A 19441-nucleotide genomic window follows, 5' to 3' on the forward strand; every position below is an offset into this window, starting at 1 on the left:
GCGCGCCAGTGCGAAGTTTATTCCTACTGTACGTTAAGTAGTCATGCTTGTGTATGTAAGACACAACGTTATTATCGTTATGAGATACATTGGAGTCGATAAGGGGAATTTAGGACATTGTAAAGGCGACCACTTAACAGGTTTTTCCCAATTAGCTCTGTTTCAAGTCAAATTGGTAGTAGAATATGTTCGGTTAGACTTTCAGCTCGATTGAACTAGCCTCCATTTTGTTTATTAAGAGTCGAACATGTTGATACGTGTTTGCAGGATAAACAGATAGCTACTCTGTCAGATACTCGTTATTTTTTGTGCCTTCTGCCAGGCTTTGGCTGAGGCCGATGACGGCATATCTCGCATCCTTTTTCTGCGAATGGCCAAACTAATGAAATAAAAATTTCAAATATAACGGAGATCATACTACGGAAACTTAGTATTATAAATGATCGAGAGACATACCATAAAATATGTAAAGATGTCCGTAATTTACCCTTTAAAAATCAAAACAAATGCTAACAGAGCAAAAGAACTATGAAATATTTTCATCTTTGCAATGAGAAATGACTTCTAATATCGGTTAAATTGTTAAGCTATCAAAAACATATGAATGCACTAAAGCAGATAGTAGGATAAGTTAACCTATATAGTGAACCCTTTACCTGTAATGAACCCTCGGATAAAATTTCGGTATTTATTAGCTTATACTTCTTATTTTTGAGGATATATGACATGAAACAGAACATACTAAACATAACACACATTTGAGTTTATAAAATTTTAACAGCATTTCATTTTTAGTGCTTTAAAATCGACATTTTCAACAAGTGAGGGTCCATTAACGGTTAACAATGCAAAAAATGTCGCAATTAGCGGACCCTCTCCATGCAAAATACACTAGAATTCCTATAATGGACTCGGTCGTTATTCTATTGTAAACCACTAGGGTCCATAAATGGAAAATGGACATTCCAATCTGTTTTAAAAAATTTGTAAAATATAGATATTTGCAGCATAAGTTGATATATTTAGGCTTATTCGAAAGTTATTAATATTGTAAGTGCCATTGGTTGGGTGTTTAGCGTTACGAGTCAAAATAATTTATAGAAAGGTCTACAAATGGTTGATTTACCCTATACCAGAATAATAATACTAATTTGCTCTGATATACAGATTGTGATAATTTGTATAGGAGGTCGTCCGACAACCAATTTCGAATATACACTGAAAAAATGTGTTTGAGTATTTAAAATATTTATAACTTGATTACCGTAAGTCCTACAGTTTTGGTGTGTTCAGTAACTCTACGTAACTTTGTAGGACAAACCACTTTCCTGAAGACAAGCCGTCTAAAGCCGTTATTTAAAAAGTTAGTACTCAACACCATCTATAGGAATAAAAATACAACTACTTAAAATTTACAAAAAGATTTGTAAACAAATTTAACAACAAACAATGTTGCTGAAGACAATAAAGCTCTACGAAGCATATGGAAGAAGTTATGAGGTTTTGTCCGAGCGCCGGGTCAATCTTCCCCACTGTGCGCCGCACTGGAATGCTTATGTGTATGATCGTTTATCGGCCACTTCCCGTGGTCGGATCATTACAAAATTTGTATCAACATAAGCGGAAAAGACTGCAGAATCAAAATCTGAAATAAAAAATTTATGAATTTTTCAAAATTTTTAGTCGTTTATGTCCCCTTAAATTGTAAGCGTGCTTGTGTGTATTAGGGTTTATCCTTCCTTCAAAGCTTGATCTACTTTACGCACTTATTCCTAGCTGCAAGTACTATCCCATATTATAGCCGTCCCTGGCGAGGACTCATTTGTTTCTCTGACCAGTACACTTTTAACTATAGGAGGGACTTTTGCACTGTCAAGAGGCTTTAGCGGGTAAATATAGAATTCAGCATGAAGGAAGGGTAAATGAGAGGCCTGAGAATAAACCCATGCTAAAGTCACTTGACATCGAATGACTTGATTCTACTAAGATTCGAACTTACAACCACTCGCTTGTCAAAGCAGACTCGGTTTGCTCTACTCTTGTGGAGCTCTTGCGTTTTCCAGATACTACTTTTTCGCAAGCTACCTACTAACTCCATACTCTGTATGGAAACTCAATCCCAAGGTCATTGGTTTTATTAACCATGCTGTACCTAATTGGGGCACAGTCTTACAACAATCAAGCTCAACTTCTTCAATGGGTATGAGCAACTTTGTAAATTGTGTATAGTACGGGCCCAGCTAGAAAAGACAATCTTCACAGTGGCATTTTTGAACTCAGTGCCCTTCAGGCATACAAAAAAAATCTTCATCCGGGATGTGGTTAGAAGGGAAGGGATGTGTAGCAGTGAACCGGAGACTGCGCCTTTCATCACTTCCTCAACAATGACATCAAGTATATACAAAGAAGAATGCTTGAAGAAACGTATTTTACCATGCATTCGTAAACATAAAGGTAACGAAGACCAAGGAGACGGTAAAGTTGAGAATTGCAACTAACACGCTGATGGACGAACAACATCACGTGCAGTGCCTTGTGAGTAGAAAGGGCCCATACAATTTCGTCGTCCCGTCAGTAAAATGAGTTAGATTAAAACTTCTAATTCGGTCACCGAATTCTAAACTCTACCGTCCCCTTCGTTGATTGTGAAAAAGTAGGGGGAAGTCCTCTATGCTCGGACACTTTAAGTATTTAAGATAAAACGCAAAAAATATCGGGTTTATTACATCTATTTTCACTTTAATATGGAGAAAAACAATATTATGAGAAAAAAAAAATACAAAGTAACCAAATTTGCGGTGCAAAGTTAATTTTGAAAGTAAATACAGGACTTCCCCTACTGTTATAGCAAATTAATTAAATGTCTCACCTCATTAAAGGTCAAAACAAAAACATGAGGTTGGTCTATGGCACTATTCGTTATTTCACTCTTCCCGGTTATTAAATAAAAACAAATTGTAACAAGTTTTAATTATAATCAAAAAGACTTTTTTTGGGCAACTAGAAGGGTATACCTTTCAAATAGACTGAGGAGATCTATGGCTGTTACTAAAACTTTTCGGCTTCCAGACCGGCACACAGGCAATTTTTTCCATGTTATTTCCGAAAATTTAAACGAATGTATTAAATCCTGTATCAGTAGGATTGTAGCACTAGCCTCGTAACTGTCCCGTACTCTAATAGCCGACTGTGAAGTCTGTCGATAAGGAAGGGTCAAGTCTTAGAAAGGACGTTTAAGCCAAAAGCTTTGCCTAGCTTCTAAATTCTAGTGCTCAATCGTACTGGAAATCACGTGAATTATAAACCGAAGGCAAACTATCTTTACTTAAGTACGTTAGCATCTAAGAAACTTTCATTGTAGTCTGTAAATGATCAGACCAGACTACTACATGAATTGTTTTAATTTTTTTGTTTCTATTTTTTCCGGACGCTTGTTCATTTTCGCAGTAAATACATAAACTCCTATGTCAATTTTTCCAGTTTTAGCTTTGCATTGATCTGTCACGTACATAGAAAGGTGAACAATTACATTGCATAAATTATGAGAACGTGATGCTTACCTTCATGTCGTTGACAATGTGTTGAAAAAGGGTACCAATAGTAGCCCCTCCTTCGTTTCGCTCGATGCCTATATCCATATTGGTCTGCCGTAACACTCCTTGCCAATGTAAAAGTCTATCGTAGGAAGATGTTGATTCCTTAAAATCGCTTTTTTCACTTTTATAAGGTTATGTTCGCTGGATTTTAACCTCACTACCTCACATCTGCGTCACAAACAACTATTTTAATTTGGCCAGGTATAGCACTAACGTATTAGCTTTTTCTATTCTTGGCACAGCATTTTCACTATCATTCACATACACATCACCAATGCTGCCAAAAGCTACCAAAGCATAAATTGTTGGTTTCCATACTTTCTCCTATTTTCATTTCGAGCGTGTTGTACAGATATCCAGAGGCATAGACGAAGACTGTCGGTGTTGAATGAAATTTATCCACCAAGAAATGCATTCGCACATTTTGCTCAAACGTGAATAATCTCCATCGAATACACTGCAACTGATCCTATTAACCGATTCGATCAGCATACGCCTGGCCCTGAAAGCAGAAAAACACAAATTTTCAGTTGAAGTAGTGATCAAGCGCTCGATTAAAATGACAAAAATGTAACAGTCTTATTCAACTGAGTTAATTCAGTCAGAATCGCATTAGTAAAACATGTTTAGAAATGGCAACTGTTCTATATAAAAGCGACTTCATTGAAACATAAGGTGTAGATCCCATTGCTGGTCGAAAGGAACAACCACAGAAGCTGCGAATTACCTAAATATTTTATCGCAAATAAACAGAGCTAGGCAGTCGGTGGAAAATCGCAGCACCTACTTTCCAACCGGGATCTTACAATCTCGGTCATCTATGCTGTAGGTTCGAACTGACTGCTGTGGGCGGTATACGAGTAGAAACAGAAACGCTTCAACTGGGTGAAACAAAGCAGTAAGCTAGTAGCGGTCAGATAGAAAAGTATTGGAAAGGTGTTTTTAATCAGTTTGGTTAAAAAGAAAAGCATGAAACTCTGCTTTGGTCCGTGAAACGTGTTTTCTGTATTTTTTTGGCACTTGGGATTTTTACGTAACGTAACGTATTAAAGTAAAACACAAAAAAGCGCATCAATAAATAAATAAACCATATTTAATTGTATGAAGGCACAAACATTGTGTTGAAAACGCGCTAGGAGAAAATATTTTCGCAAAAATTATGTTCATTCAGAATCAATAAAAACCACGTGCATCAATGTACCATTTTTGGGGATATACTCAATGCAATGGTTCAATTCACAAATAAATTCCGTACAGGTTGTCTTTAATTGTCTTATCGTCTAGATAGTTAAAGAAACTAACTTTTACGCGAATCGTCCGAATCGAAATTTTAAATTGAAATTAAATTAGTTACTAGTCGTAATATTTTCCTAAGATGGCACGAGTTTTGATACCAAATTGTTTTGACATCTAGACTGACGGGAAAGGTTATAGATTTCACTATCTTCAATTTTCTCCACAGCGCGATTGAATGCAAATGTCATTTAAGGACGGTCTTATAGCTAAAAGACGCTTTTAAATAAAAAAGGAATCATGATGCTTGCTAAACTAGGAAGTGGCAAATGTATATTCGAATTAAATATCAAGTGAACATGGGTAGCAAGCATCATAAATATGTTGAAATGGGAGCCGATGCGGTGAATAAGATACAATTGTCACACAGGAATAAAACATGCGTAAGCTGATACAGCGCAGTTTAGCGGTTGAATGCAATGGCTAGCATTATCGTTGCTTGAGGGGAAATGTGGTGTCCATACTAACTATCCATATATCACATTCATAGTCATTGAATGGACTAGCTGGTATTGGAGCAAATAATAAAAATTGCATTACATTTTTATCGTAAAACAACGCTTCATTTTCGATCGTAAAACAAATCTCCGTGAGAGACGTTTTATGGTTTTATAGAATTTAGAGCCGCGTGCGAACATCAGAAATATGTTCAAATGCAATAAAGCATCTGCTTTTTTTGTCAGAAATGTTCAAAGAACTTGTGGCAAAGAATGGCAACATACAGGATACAAACGAAAGTTTCAATTCAATCGTTTGACTTATCTTATACCATAACAGTAGCGTTCTGTTATTTTTCTATTTTCTATTTTTAAAGGTATTGGAAGATACACATTCATCAAAATACACATTCATGTTACAGATGATGAATGGTCTGCACATCCTTATTAAAATTCAGTGCAAGCTAAATCCGCCGAGTCCAGGTGTAAGAAATAATCCACATACTTCTCATGAAAGTTATTATCTTTCTTTTCCATAAAAATACCACCTATCTCTTTTTCATTTAACCCATTAAGTCCCACACTTTTTCCAGCAGAGATAAAAAGCTGAAACTTTCAGGAAAGTTTTGTTTTACATCAACTAAGAAAAAAAGGCAGAGATGTATTTTTAATTTTGACCGTATGTCCCGCAACGTATCAATTTCTACATAGCTTTGTTATTCCGGAGAGGTTCCAGAGGAATTCAGATTTGAATTCAGAAATACTGTCATTGACGTTCCCGCTTTTACGAGTTTCCGAGGACAAAGTTATTAGTTTCAGCTGACTGAAAATTATTTATTTCGTTAACCGATGTAGACTAGTACAATATGTATTTTCTTATATAAAAGTCGTATAATCAAATGAAGATTAAAAAGTGTACTTATTCTATTGTTTCGTTTGCTACGCGTTACGATTACGTATTGACTTAAAGTATTGTTTAAGTCTATGCCGAGACATTTTAAAGTCAATGATTTGGCAGTTTTGATTGTTCGAGGCCATCATACGATTTAACGGCTCGAATTTTGCATAATTTGTGCGATAATGGCCTATGGCAAACAAATTTCGATTACGAAGTTGCCAAGTAGGTGTAAAAAAGTTCAGTTTTGATAAAAGTGTTGCTGAGTCAAAATGATGCGAAACGATATCGTTTACAAATAAGACCATTGTATATTTACGACGCTCTTTTATTGATAGCATATTTATGAGCATGCAGCGTGCTTCATATGATGGAAGAGGAAATGTTGTCCAATTAACAAAACCTGTTATCTTTACGCGACTGTAATTTTGTTATATGCAAGCTTTGAGCAAAAACAGGTCGATTAGAATTTTCTTTCTTTGTTTCTTTGGGTCCAAGTTGATATCTTAAACCTAGCCTTTTCTAGAATCGAGAGAAGAGTGCGTTGCGCTGGGAGGAAATGGGTTAAATCCCATGAAAGAAACCGCATTTAATGTTTAAAAAACTTGCATGTCGTATTAAGGTGAAATTAGGCATCATCGATACTGCAATTTTCAAAAGCAGTGCCTTTGTTTGAAAAAAAAAAAAAGAAAAAAAAAATTGTTTATGAAAATATATTTGTTGTAGATTGACAAGAAGAATGCAGTAAATACATTTCTATAAACAGAACCCCGCTTTTGAATCCAAAAACTGCTTCCGAAATTGGGCTCTCCGATGAAAAGTTAATGACTGCTAGTAAATAAGCACAGAAATCTAAAATTTAAAATTCCAAAGTGGCATTTTATTAAATTGATAAGTATGCACGCAAAAATAGCGAGAAATTATCGTATTCTTTTTTTTTAATTAGCATTGTGTGATTACTTGATATTTACTGGTGCGAATCAAACGTTCGGGGCTACTGGTCATGATCATCAATCGTTTATTGCTGAGAAACTATGCGGTGAGAGGTTCATAGCAACCAAGTGATATGTGATACCATGTCTCACGGATTTTGGTTGAACAGATGAGCGATTGTATAGCTTTCCATGTTTATAAAATGCAGAGCGTCATCTAAACGCTGGCAATGAGGTTGCAATTTGCAATATTATACGGAGAGCAATTTTCAAGATGCTTCGTGATCGCAAAACCATTCGAGTAGGTAGTTCCAGGATATTGACTTACGCTCGTAAGGCAGACAGCAAAAATCAGAGGAAACAAAACCGCTATCAGTCGAAGCAAGCATAGCATCAAATGCAGTAATTTTCATCCATTTCGTTTTCTAGAGTCTCTACCGTCTAAGGAGTGCGCCTATGCTCAACACGGTATGAAGGCGAAACTGTGTCAAGCTATAAGGTACTTTTTCAATGTATACGTTGAGCGTTTCATCACGACGTTGTTCACCGGAACGACCGGGCTTTGCAATGCATGATACCATCGGCATTCAGCTGATGTCTGGTTTTCGTTATGAGTAGCCTTTATTTAACACCTTCAGGGATAAGCTAAATTTAAACTAGTCCAGTGAAATCTACTTCGGTTAGCTAAAGTTACTTTTGGTTTTACCTGCAGTTTCGATGGATGGTATAGCCGACAAAACGGTGTGTAGTGTCTAATTACATATTAAATAATAATTGATTTTTTTCATCCCGCGCATGAATTAACTAATGGCCTTGTCCAAGGCATGGCATGTGTCTCTTCTTGTTTGTCATTCACATTTAGTTTTCGAAACGTTAATTTGTCTTATCATTTTCCATATTTGATTATGATGATGATATTTGAGTATTGTGGGATATGTCGGTAATTCATCAAATTAAAACCGTTTTTTGCAGCAGCAATAAAAGGCCGAAGCTTTCAGGAGAAATTTCTTTTTGTTTAGATTTACTAAAAAAATTCCGAAGGCGTAAATATACGGCTATAAAATTCTTTCATAGCTTCATTTTGTGTAATGTAATAACGAATAACTCAAGTGGTGAATGACTCTTTGGGTTAAAACCACTCTAAAAAAACGAATAAATAAACGAATTGAAATACTATATGCTACTCTATGTTTTTATGGTCTAGTGTAGATCATAAATTTTAACTCTTTTTTGAAGTCCATTCATTTGACGTTATTTCTTTTTTACATACACTTTTTATGTCTGAATTAATGTATTCTCTTTCTGCGCCAAAAACTTGAATTAACGTTTTAAAACTTGAATTAACCTTTTTACGTGCGAAATTTTAAATAATATCCTCTCTTTGTATGCCCAAAATTTGAACTAACGCCCCCTTTTTTAAACATTCTACACATGATTACTCGCGAATAAATTTATATTTTTTGACATGTATTATACATTAATTGTATATTCATTAGAATAGTTTTGCCTCTATTCACGATTTGGCCAAGAAATTAAAGGCGAATATCCGAATGATTCAAGCCGATTAAGCACAAACATGATATGAAAACAAATACCGGAAAATGACAAAACAATCTTCGGGTAGCAACATAGTGAATGAATACCCTATATGAATGTTTTCTGGATAGAATCTTGATGGACGAGATATTTACACATGTGACTTGCGATTGGATAAGTGGTGTCAAATATAAGGTGTTGTGGTTCTACAAATATGATCAATCTGCTTCATTTAATCGATGTAGAAATTTTTGAAAATATTTTGACGCAGGACTACGCCTTACGGCAAGGTTTGGGATAGAGTGCCATTCCGAAAAATCGAAAAATGCAAGCGTCACAAAAAATGATAGGTTTTGACCGTTAATAGCTTAGCGGTTTCCCGATCGATTTTGAATATTTTTGCACGAATCGATCGGAAAATCTTTCCACGCATCAAACCCAATATAGAAACCTATTGATTTCAAAGTACGCACTATTGAAAAATTGAAAATAAGAAGCATTATTCAACTAACAATCCTTGCTTCGTGATTGGTTGCAAAAGAAGCCGTAGTTTTAACATATTTTATTTTTAAAAAAAGTGACAAAACCTCCCCATCCCAGCAGGTCGAAGATTCTTTGTGAACCTAGACCAATTTGATATCTGTGCTAGAGAAGTGCGCCAGAAAGAGTGACAAAGCCTCCTCGTCCTAACAAAATTCCTTACGAACGCGATTAAACCTAGTCCAATTGACACATTCCAGCGTTACGGGACACAATCAGCACCCATTGTTACCGTGTGAATCGCCTCCTGTTTCACCAATTTCTTGGCAAATACCTTGTACAATAGTTGTTTAAGGAGTACTTTATCTTCCACTAGAATACCAGCGATTTGATGAAAAAGGAAACGATCTACATAGTAGGGATAGTGTCCCGTAACGCTGAAATGTGTCAATTTGATATCTGTGCTTGGGTGGTACGCCAGAGTGCCAAATCACCCCTCTTCTTCAACCGATGTTATTGTTTAAGGCCGAGCCAGCACACTACAGAGAAAAAAGCCGAAGCAAAAATTTCAATGAGAGTGCGCTTTTATTAGATGGTTTTGAATACTCAACTGTATTAACATCATATGAGATACGGGTTTTACACACAATGATGTATTCGAAAAACTATGTTGTAGAGTTATTTAAGAAATATTTAAGATTTTGAAAATGCTATCTTTCTCGATCGCACCAACGCTTTCAGCTTTGATGCTTACGCTGCTTAGGCCTTAAACATTAAACCTAGTCCAATTTGATGTCCTGAACGTAAACAATTTTGTTGAAGTGTAAAACCACCCCTTTCATTCAACCGATACCACCTTTAAACATTAAATCTGCTCCAATTTGATGTCCTGAAAGTGAAACTTTATAGAAAAGTGAGCGGCCAGCGGCCACCCTTTTCTTTTGCCAAATTGCATCCATATACACTCAAGTCGCTTTTTACGCGAAGGATACGTCCCGCGTAAATCAAAACCGCGTAAAAAAAACAAAATTTCGCGTAAAAAACTTTGTGGATTTCAACACTACACGAAAAAATAGACGTTTTGAGCACATCCGCGTAAATTTCGAAAATCGCGTAAAACAAACCGCGTAAAAAGCAACTTTAGTGTACTGCAAGAATTTGTTCAGAACTGTAACTGTTGTTTTGTTCGGAAACAGGGCTGAAGGAATATTTGTTCATATGACGTGACGTAGCAATTCTCAAAGCAAGGAAAATCAGCAACTCTTTTATCCGAGAATAGTTTTGAATGTTTTATTTGCTGTTTTGCGTCAGTTAGTTGCCTGCAATTCTTTACAGAGTTTCAATAGTCAATAGTTACAATAGTCAAGCATTACATTTAGATTACTTTCTTTCGAAATTCATGGACAAGCAAGGCAGGAGTGATCCGTAGTGATGTCAATGTTCATTTGACCGCCAACTCAGTATAAGGCAATCAGGTACAAAACATTTTGCAAACAACTTTAATTTACATATATAATTGCTTTCAATCATTAAAACGAATAAAACTTCGTAAAAAAAATTGTCGACTTCTAAAAATTTGGATTTCTGAACCTACAGCACAGTCAACCCAAGCAAAATTTCAGGTTTTATTGTACCATTATGGCGGTTTTCATGACAATGGCCATTTTCATTTTGGTCTTAAATGCCATCATAAGAGTGTAATAAAACCCAAATTGCTACCTGGGAACCCATTTTAATATAACAATTTTTGATATCATCAAAATACACATATATATGTAAATAATGTTTGATGCAAGGGTAAGTCGCTTAGAACATTGTTACAGGCCCAATTTAGGGAACAGCTTACCTCATTGATTTCAATTGCGGTACATTCATTTCACAGTTTATGGCACACTGTGGCCCACCTTTTTGACATTTAAATTTTGAAATGTTAGAAATTAGCAGCCCTGTCAATGTTTGTTATTGTCAAAACGATCAAAACAGTCAGGCTGAGCGCAGGCGAGGTTGACAGGTTTCACACGATCAGCACCTCGGCGGCACAGTAAGGCACAGACTGAACAAAATTTCCATGAATGAAGTGAACGAAATGTTCTCAGCGACTTACCCTTGGCTTGATGTTAAAGTAAGATCTGAGGCGCTAGTAACATTCATTTAAAAATAATCGAAATTTCTCAACCTGCAGTTAGTTTCAACAAACGCTACATTTAGCATGTATACATGAAGAAACCTATTCTTACTTGCCTGGATGCATGCTGCTGTCGCTACAAAGAGACTTACGTAGTCCTGCGTCACCTATGCGGTCGTGTCTTCTACACAACTCCTCTGATTTTTTCTTTTTTATCAGTTTTTAATCTTTTAGTGAAGATATAGTGATAGTATTATTTTTTCTTCCTATGTTATGGCCATAAAGTGACAAAACCTTTTCTGGATGAATACAGCATATATTTAATGGCTAACCCGTACGGAGTGTTGTCCCGTAACCGTCCTATATTTCTAACAGTCAGCCGCGAAGTTTGCCTAAAAGAACTTTTAAGTCTTTAGCCTTCCTAATGGATTGGGGTCGTTTTTGGCCCATCGACATACTTACAAAGCTCGATAGTCAGTAACGGAACGAGCTAGAGACTTGAAATTTTCTGACTTTTCCTAATTTTGGAAAATTAACCTTGTTGGGAAGCGTGTAGGGCGCTATATCTCTACATATTTGCGTTGGTCGGAGGAAATGCTTATCAACTTAGGAACTATTTGCTTTAAGAAATGCTTTATTGGTTTCACTGTTCACTTAAAAATCGCCAAAAATTTTAAAATTGTTGTGCAATGGACAATGTTCTTAATTTAGTTTTGTTCTCATCATTCATGAAGCACATTATTATTCTCAGTTTCCATTTCATTTTCATTCAACTTGTTTTAAAAAAACCGAATTAGGTTAAGGTAAAAATCAATCAAACAATATATGAGTGAAATTCGGTACCGCTTTTGACGGGATATTCCGAATTGTAGTGGGATTAGTTTTTCCCGTCATAGGTACTAGATAAGATAAAAAAGAAATACGACAAATTAGACACTCCGGAATATCAGCTAACGGTTCTTTCGGGACTCTAAATTGATCGTTCAATTCCGTAGTGTTGAAGTACCTACCCTAATTTTGGATGCTAGGAACGTAAAACACAAAGATACACCTTTTTACCATGCATCGAGTACATGCAGAAAACATGTCACCGAATTGTTCGAAACTTCAAATTTTCGAAACGGTTTGCATCCTTAATATACAACGGTAAACAAGTTATTGTTGGAGAATAAGCATTAGCTGAGGAATGGCCTGATATTCATGACTAAAAGGTTAACCCAGAAACAAACATAAATAGTTTCAGTGATTTGTTTTCCTAGAACATGTCGGTAGCACATGTGTTCCAAGTAAAAAAGTTGTAGGAACCTAAACTACCATTAATTAGATTACGATACTATTTCGTGGTTATCGAGTACTAGGGGACTAGTAAGTTGCCCAGTTAGCTCGAGGTATGATGCTAGTCTAACAACCCAGTCGTCGTATGTTCGAATCTCGGCTAGGCGGAGCTGCTAGATAGAGTCAGTAAGATTGTTGCACTAGCCCCGTAACTGTCCTCTAACAGCCGGTTGTGAAGTCTGTCGATAAAGAAGGGTAATGTCTAAAGACGGTTATGCCCAAGGCTTTTTTTTGTAAGTGACACGGATTGGGATTATTAAAAAAAAACAAGGTAACTAACCGAGTAACACGCAAGTTCAAAGCAAAATTCAAATGAAGGTCAAGTTATACGTTTGTGGCTCTCTAACGCAATCCTGTGGCACTTCACTATTATCAAACTGGCTCATCTCTATCAGGATACTTAATTTATTTGCTTGGGTCGAAACATTTTTAAGTTTCGTTCGGTGTGAACAAAAAATTTTGGACTGTACAAAATTTTTTTACACTCAAGTACTTTTTTTACACGGTTTAGTTTTTTGAGTATTAAGAACGGGGTAACTTAGAGACCATTCATTTATTTCTCAATACATTTGGGAGTAGCTCGACATTCCTCACGTAGGTTGTAAATAGTTCCTTAGCTGCACCGTTTTCGAGTAATTGAAAAAAACAAACCGTGTAAAAAAAGACTTGAGTGTATTAAATTTTTAATATTAATATGGAAAATAAACGCTTGTTTCTTCTCTTTTGTTTAGTTATTGTAGGTTTGATGTTATTATTTTTTCTAAATTATTATTTTATTCAAAACAATATTTTGAGATCAGGGCATAAACTTTTTTTGAAATTAGTATAAGCCATTTCAAAATCCAAAAATTTCTCCTGGAATCAGATACCGGATGTTCCAGAACCGATGGTAAAGTGGCGATTTGGCTTTTAAATGGCCCTATTTTACTTCTATCAGACTTGTTTTATCAAGCAGATGTGATTGGATGTACCGTAAGATAAATCATCCTAAACTTAAAAATTGTTCCCAAAAACCGGATACCGAATGTTCCGGAACCGATGGTGAAATGACCATTTGGGTCCAAAATTGCATGTAGTTTTATTTTATCAGGCTAATGTTAAGCGTAGCTACCAACCCCCCCCCCCCCCTCACCTTCCCGCTGTTTCCCCACCACTCCAAAAAACTTTCATTACTTTCCCCTACCGTACCTCCATAGTTACTATAGTTATTTTAAGATTGTTTCAATTTTTAATTAAAATATATTACATATATTATAATATATCACGCACGGAATTAGGCGCGCTGACAGTAAATTCACATAATGTATTTAAATGACATTTAAAATATATTATAAAGTTCTTATGAATCTTTCGGCTTATTTCAGCAGAATCAACGTTATTCATTTCAGAGCCCACAGCGTCGATTGCTGTGTGGAAAACGACTTCAACGTGAAACTTAAACTTACCAGATTGGAACAGAGTGTTGCTTCGAACTAAGTCAAGGTAACCACCGCTAGCAATCGTCTGACGAAAAATTACCACGAACCAACGATACCAAAAATAAAGGAAGTTTACAATAAAAGTTTTTATTTTGAAGTACGAAGAGGTTTATACATTACAACTAATCATTCAAGCATAGTGCTTTGTCACATTTTCTCTAAAAATAAACTGCAAACGATTGAACCTGATTTAAATTTAAATTTAATAAACTCTTGGTAAGCAACACTAGCGTGAATGTCAGCAACCTTCGTGAATAGTGGTGTACAGAGGAAACCGACGATACTTATTACGGATGAGTGGTTAGCAATGCCAATGGAATTTAAACAGAAAAAGTTTACAAAATCCAGCAGCTGAAACCTTCAAGTTTGTGTTGTCGAGCATATCGAGACTTTGAACGCCTTTTTAGTAATACATATTCAGTAACAGCAGAACCAGTATTGTTCACAACCGGTTCACTAAATGGACTATGTAGTTTTTCATAAAACCATTACGTAAATATGGAAAGGTCACTTTACCTGACAAACGGTTAATTAATTAATCTATACCTATAAAAATGGATTTCTGTCTGTCTGTCGTTATGTTTCTTATAGAATCGAAAACTACTGAAGTGATCGGCGTGAAAATTTGCATATGGGGGTTTTTGGGGCCGAGGAAGGTTTTTATGATGGTTAGAGACCCCTCCCCTCACTAAGAGGGGGGCTCCCATACAAATGAAACACAAATATCTGCATAACTCGAGAACTGATCAGGTAAATGGAACAAAATTTGGCATGTGGGTATTTTTGGAGATAAGAATTTTTTTATGGTGCATTGCGACCCATCCCCTCTTTAGGAGGGGAATTATGTGCCCTCCCCTATTTAAGAGGGGAGGCGGGGCATACAAATGAAATACAAATTTCTTCATAACTCGAGAACTAATTAAGCAAATGGAACCAAATTCGGCATGTGAAGATTTTTGGAAGCAAGAATTTTTTCTATGATGAAAGCAGGGAGGGGTCCCTATTTTAAGAGGGCGGCGAGGGAGGGGGCTGCCATACAAATGAAATACAAATTTCTTCATAACTCCAGAATTGCAATTGGAACCAAATTTGGCATGTGGGTGTTTTTGGTGACAATTTGTTTCTATGGTGAATTGAGGAGGGGAATTATGACCCCTCCCCCGTATAAGAGGGAGGCTTCATGTGGGGTTTTTGTAAGGATTTTTTTTATGATGGTTTGAGACGCCTCACCCCTGTGTTAGGGAAATAAGGACTCTCAAACAAACAAAACAGAATTTTTTTGCGTAACTCAAAAACTAATCGAACTCGAGAAATTTTAGACTCTTCCATAAAACATAACAGACAATAACAAGACTAATAAAAACTATCTGCAGCCCCCCGCAGAAATCACCTCTGTCTAGGTTTATTTGTTTTCCTAGGTCCACTGACCTCTATTACTTTCCTTCAGTTGGGTCCGAACGAGCGACGAGTAAGAAGAGGATCACCCCGAGGATCGAAATGGTACTTTCCACGAGAAGATTTTCCGTGAAATGGTACATTCCGCGTAAGGTTTTTGGCGAAATGGTATTCGGCGAAATGTTATACAATCACGGCGAATATTTAAGTGCTATCCGCTTTATTTTATCTGGCTAAGTAACAGGGGGATTGTTTTCAACTATACTATGAGGAAATATTAAAAATTTGTAAATTAAACTACCCATGCTTTCATAGTGACGTAACTGCCAAAATGAATTATCTAAGGTTGAGCTCCTCAGGCACTTGCTAAATTCAAGATTGTGACAGATTCACGATTTATGTACAACACTTTTTAATTTTAAATTTTAATGTTTATCACAGCTGGAATTGTAAACAAAGTTTGACTTTGAGTTTGACAAAGTTTGAGAACGTTCACAATGGATTAAATTTTTAGTGAACTCAACACTTCCAAACACAAACTGGCTCCTCATTATTTCCTTTAAATCTAGTGCAAATGAATGCAGCCACTAACCTCATTTTGTCGATGATGACAATCGAGTTTCTTCATTTTAGTATGCAGTAACGAATGAAATTGTAACTATACAAAACGAGAAGACTCCGTTATACCTTAATTTTAAGCACATTCTACGAAAGGAATAAGTGGTCATCAATGCAATGGTTATGCTGTGCTTATTTATAATGGAAGAGATCGCATTATATGTTCATACACGCAGATATGCTTCCAGATTCAATTCATGAGTACCGTGAACGCAGGTTATTTGGATTAGTTCCGAATTCCGATCTCTCACAACCAAAGTAGTCAAGATTGAATAAAAAATCACAGTCAATGAGAGTACTCCGATTATAAGCATTCTCATTGACTATAGTTTTTAATGCAATGTTTTCAAAAACGACTACATTTATTAAGTGATCGGAATTAGAAGTCGATCGAAACTACCTGCGTTTACGGTAAGCAGAGAGAAGTGTTTCTTTCGAAACTCGTTTCCATTCGTTGCTTGTTTGAGTCTCCGCAGCTGAAAGATATCCCGATGGTATACGTCTTTATGCATTCTAGTGTTCCAAATCTATTTTTTTACGTTTTATTTTGGAAACTGTTGGTAACTGGGCCAAATTGGGTTAGACACGACCATATTTTTTTACCAAAAAACAGGTTATTTTCGTTTCTTGACTTTTTGTTATATTATAATACATTTGTTGTTTTTTCACGTTGCTCTTAAATTGAATGATGTTCAATTTAGATTACGGAAAATTAGGTACAATTTATGTTTTCGCAAGAATAAATACCGTTCAATTTCAAACTACACTCAAGTCGCTTTTATACGTGAATTTGAGTTACGCGTAAATCAAAACCACGTAAATATAAACCGCGTGAATGCCGAAATTTGCGTAAAAAACCGCGTAAATTCAGATAAAAATATTAGAGAAACAGTCGTAACAGCAGAAACGAAAATAAAATAAATAGGTACCAAATTTTGCAGACTTTTACGTATTATATATTATCTTAATGCAAATAAAAAATTATAAAAAAGAAAACACCGCAAGATAGACTTATCATTCGTTTAGCTGTCCTCAAAAGCAACAAAAAGAATTCAAGGGAAGGCAACGGTAGCAAATTTTTGAAACAAAATTGAAATTAATAATGAAAAGTACTGTTGGAAATAACATACTCACCTCGCCAATACAAACGATTTATTTCCCGGGGTTTTACTGAACAATCCTACATTTTCGATTACGACTCACGAGCAGGTTGCTTTGCCTTTTAGGCACTCGTAAAAGGGAAAACTGGCCAAGCTTTCAGTCTGGTCTACTACCCCCCTCACTTTTTTAAACACAAACCATTTGCAATGGTTTTGATATTCTATCGGGCAGCCTTTTGTTTGTCCTAACGCACACTTATTTATTTCTTATTTCCATGTACACACCAACACATTCCAAAAAGATTTAATTTTTGCGCAACCTTTTTCATTCGCCTTGATTTATTTTGGGAAAAATTGCCACTTTCCAACTACACGATTTACCACGCTGTATTTGTTTTAATTTTAATTCACTGGATTAATCTCCATTAACACATTTGATAACCTTTTATTCCTATGAGTATACACCTCTTATGAAGGGCCGGAAAAATAAAAATATGTCTGCTAATGAATCGTTTCCGTTCTACGAAAGAGTACATTACTAATATGTTCGATAATTCAATAAAAAATCCGTTTTACGCACAATTCACTGTTCAAAATGCGAATATTAGAGAAGAACCATTAAATGGAAGCATTTTAATTTACTAAAAAAATGAGACCAATGAAATTAATCCAAAGTAGCTAGACAAAGCAATACATGCCACAACGCGAACATTTCTTACTGTACTGAAGAAGAACGAAGGAAAGTTTTGCTAGCGGCTCTTGAGCTTTTCATTTTCAGAGATTGCGACTGTGGTGGTTAGCAATGATGCCAGATTTGTTTTTAAAGAAAATGAAATATATTGTATAATCACATTATATAAATGTTTAATCCTGGCTTAACCTGATAGGACTTTTTTTAGTTGTAAATAAGCTGAATTTACAGAAGGTTGTTGAAATATCAGTACTACAGGTACTATAATTTGACCAACAGTCAAAACGGAAAAAAATCAGTACATTTTAACTGAGTAAGTGGAAATCTGGCATTACTGGTGTAGCGGTGAATAAAAATCCCAATGAAAAATATATTTGCTATAAAGTGCATTATTTACACTCAAAATGATCGACACGTCCTTTCCACGTGAAAAATCACGTATATATCTCTACAGAGAGTTACGTGATTTTCAGCTGATTGTTATTGGAAAAATAATTCGCGTTGACGGCATTAAACGATCTCTTGCACACTCATTGAAATGCTCGTAGGTACGTGTGGGTGAAAATCTGCCAAAATGTTTCGATCTCTTGCGCTCTTTAAGAAATTTCTATTCCGCTTCACCCCTGCAGTAAACTTTTGGAGCTGGCAAGAGCTGGCAGCAGCTTACGTTCGTCAACCCGAATGACATGGCACGATTCAAATATGACGTCCACCAAATTTCTGCTTTTTAGACCCCCCCTCCCCTCTCGCCTCTGTCCGATTGTGTCACAAAACTCAACCTCCCCCCCCCCGTTTTGGACGTCACACAAACCTAAAATAGAAATAAAAAGCATGTTAAAAGTAAAAAGTGTTTTATAAAAATAGCTCAATCTAAGAAGTAATAAGCTATAAGAAGTGCGAAGTAGTGTAAGATGAAAAAATCATAGAAAATAACAGTCGCGTATTTACTCGAAAAAAAAAAAACAAATTTAAATTTCTAGATTTTTCCGGATAAACTGATCTTAAAGTTATCTTTTTAACGAAATTATAAAAAGATTCCACGTTTTGCCAACTTTCTCCACCCAGCGAGTAGTTTTTATTGATTTTTTACAGATTTTTTTACCCAATTGCTGTATGTAATTTCATTAATAAAATTTTTTTATGAGCATGATTTATGAACTATGAACAAAGGCTCTAACAACCTGAAATGAAGAAATGAAGTTTTGGTTGCAATTGAAGAGCACCGCTCCGCTTTAAAACAGCTTCAATCGGCGAGGCAGGTTTCACTACATCGTGACGATAGCTTTTAAAGTTTATTTTATACTTGTCTATCGCATATTTAGGAAAAGGTTAGAAAAGTAGAATCAATATATATATAGAATGCCAGTGTCGCTGTTTTACTATGGGACTCATTGTGGTAAACATGATGCTAACAATCTGTATCAAGTCTGTGAATCGGGAACTTCATTGTCAAAGTTGCTCATTGTTATTTATCTGTTCTTTATCTGTGCGCTCGTTGGTGATGTCATCAGTGCGCTCATCGCTGTGTTT

At 35.8% G+C, this 19441-nt stretch overlaps 1 protein-coding gene across 3 annotated transcripts in view; it reads right to left on the minus strand.

Annotated features, from left to right (window-relative positions):
• LOC128738569 (dual specificity protein kinase splA) overlaps positions 1–17904 on the minus strand; it is an 87925-nt gene extending 70021 nt beyond the window's left edge. For all 3 annotated transcript variants that reach the window (XM_053833814.1, XM_053833813.1, XM_053833812.1), the window contains exons 1-2: positions 17255–17904; positions 3561–4098 (exon numbers count right to left, since the gene is read on the minus strand). In XM_053833814.1, coding sequence (XP_053689789.1) covers positions 3561–3638 — 78 coding nt within the window. In that variant the 5' untranslated portion in view covers positions 3639–4098; positions 17255–17904. The remainder of the gene's footprint in view (positions 1–3560; positions 4099–17254) is intronic.
• Between the last annotated feature and the right edge of the window lie 1537 nt (positions 17905–19441).

This window comes from Sabethes cyaneus, chromosome 2 (assembly GCF_943734655.1).
Source record: "Sabethes cyaneus chromosome 2, idSabCyanKW18_F2, whole genome shotgun sequence".
In the NCBI taxonomy this organism is placed as follows: domain Eukaryota; kingdom Metazoa; phylum Arthropoda; class Insecta; order Diptera; family Culicidae; genus Sabethes; species Sabethes cyaneus.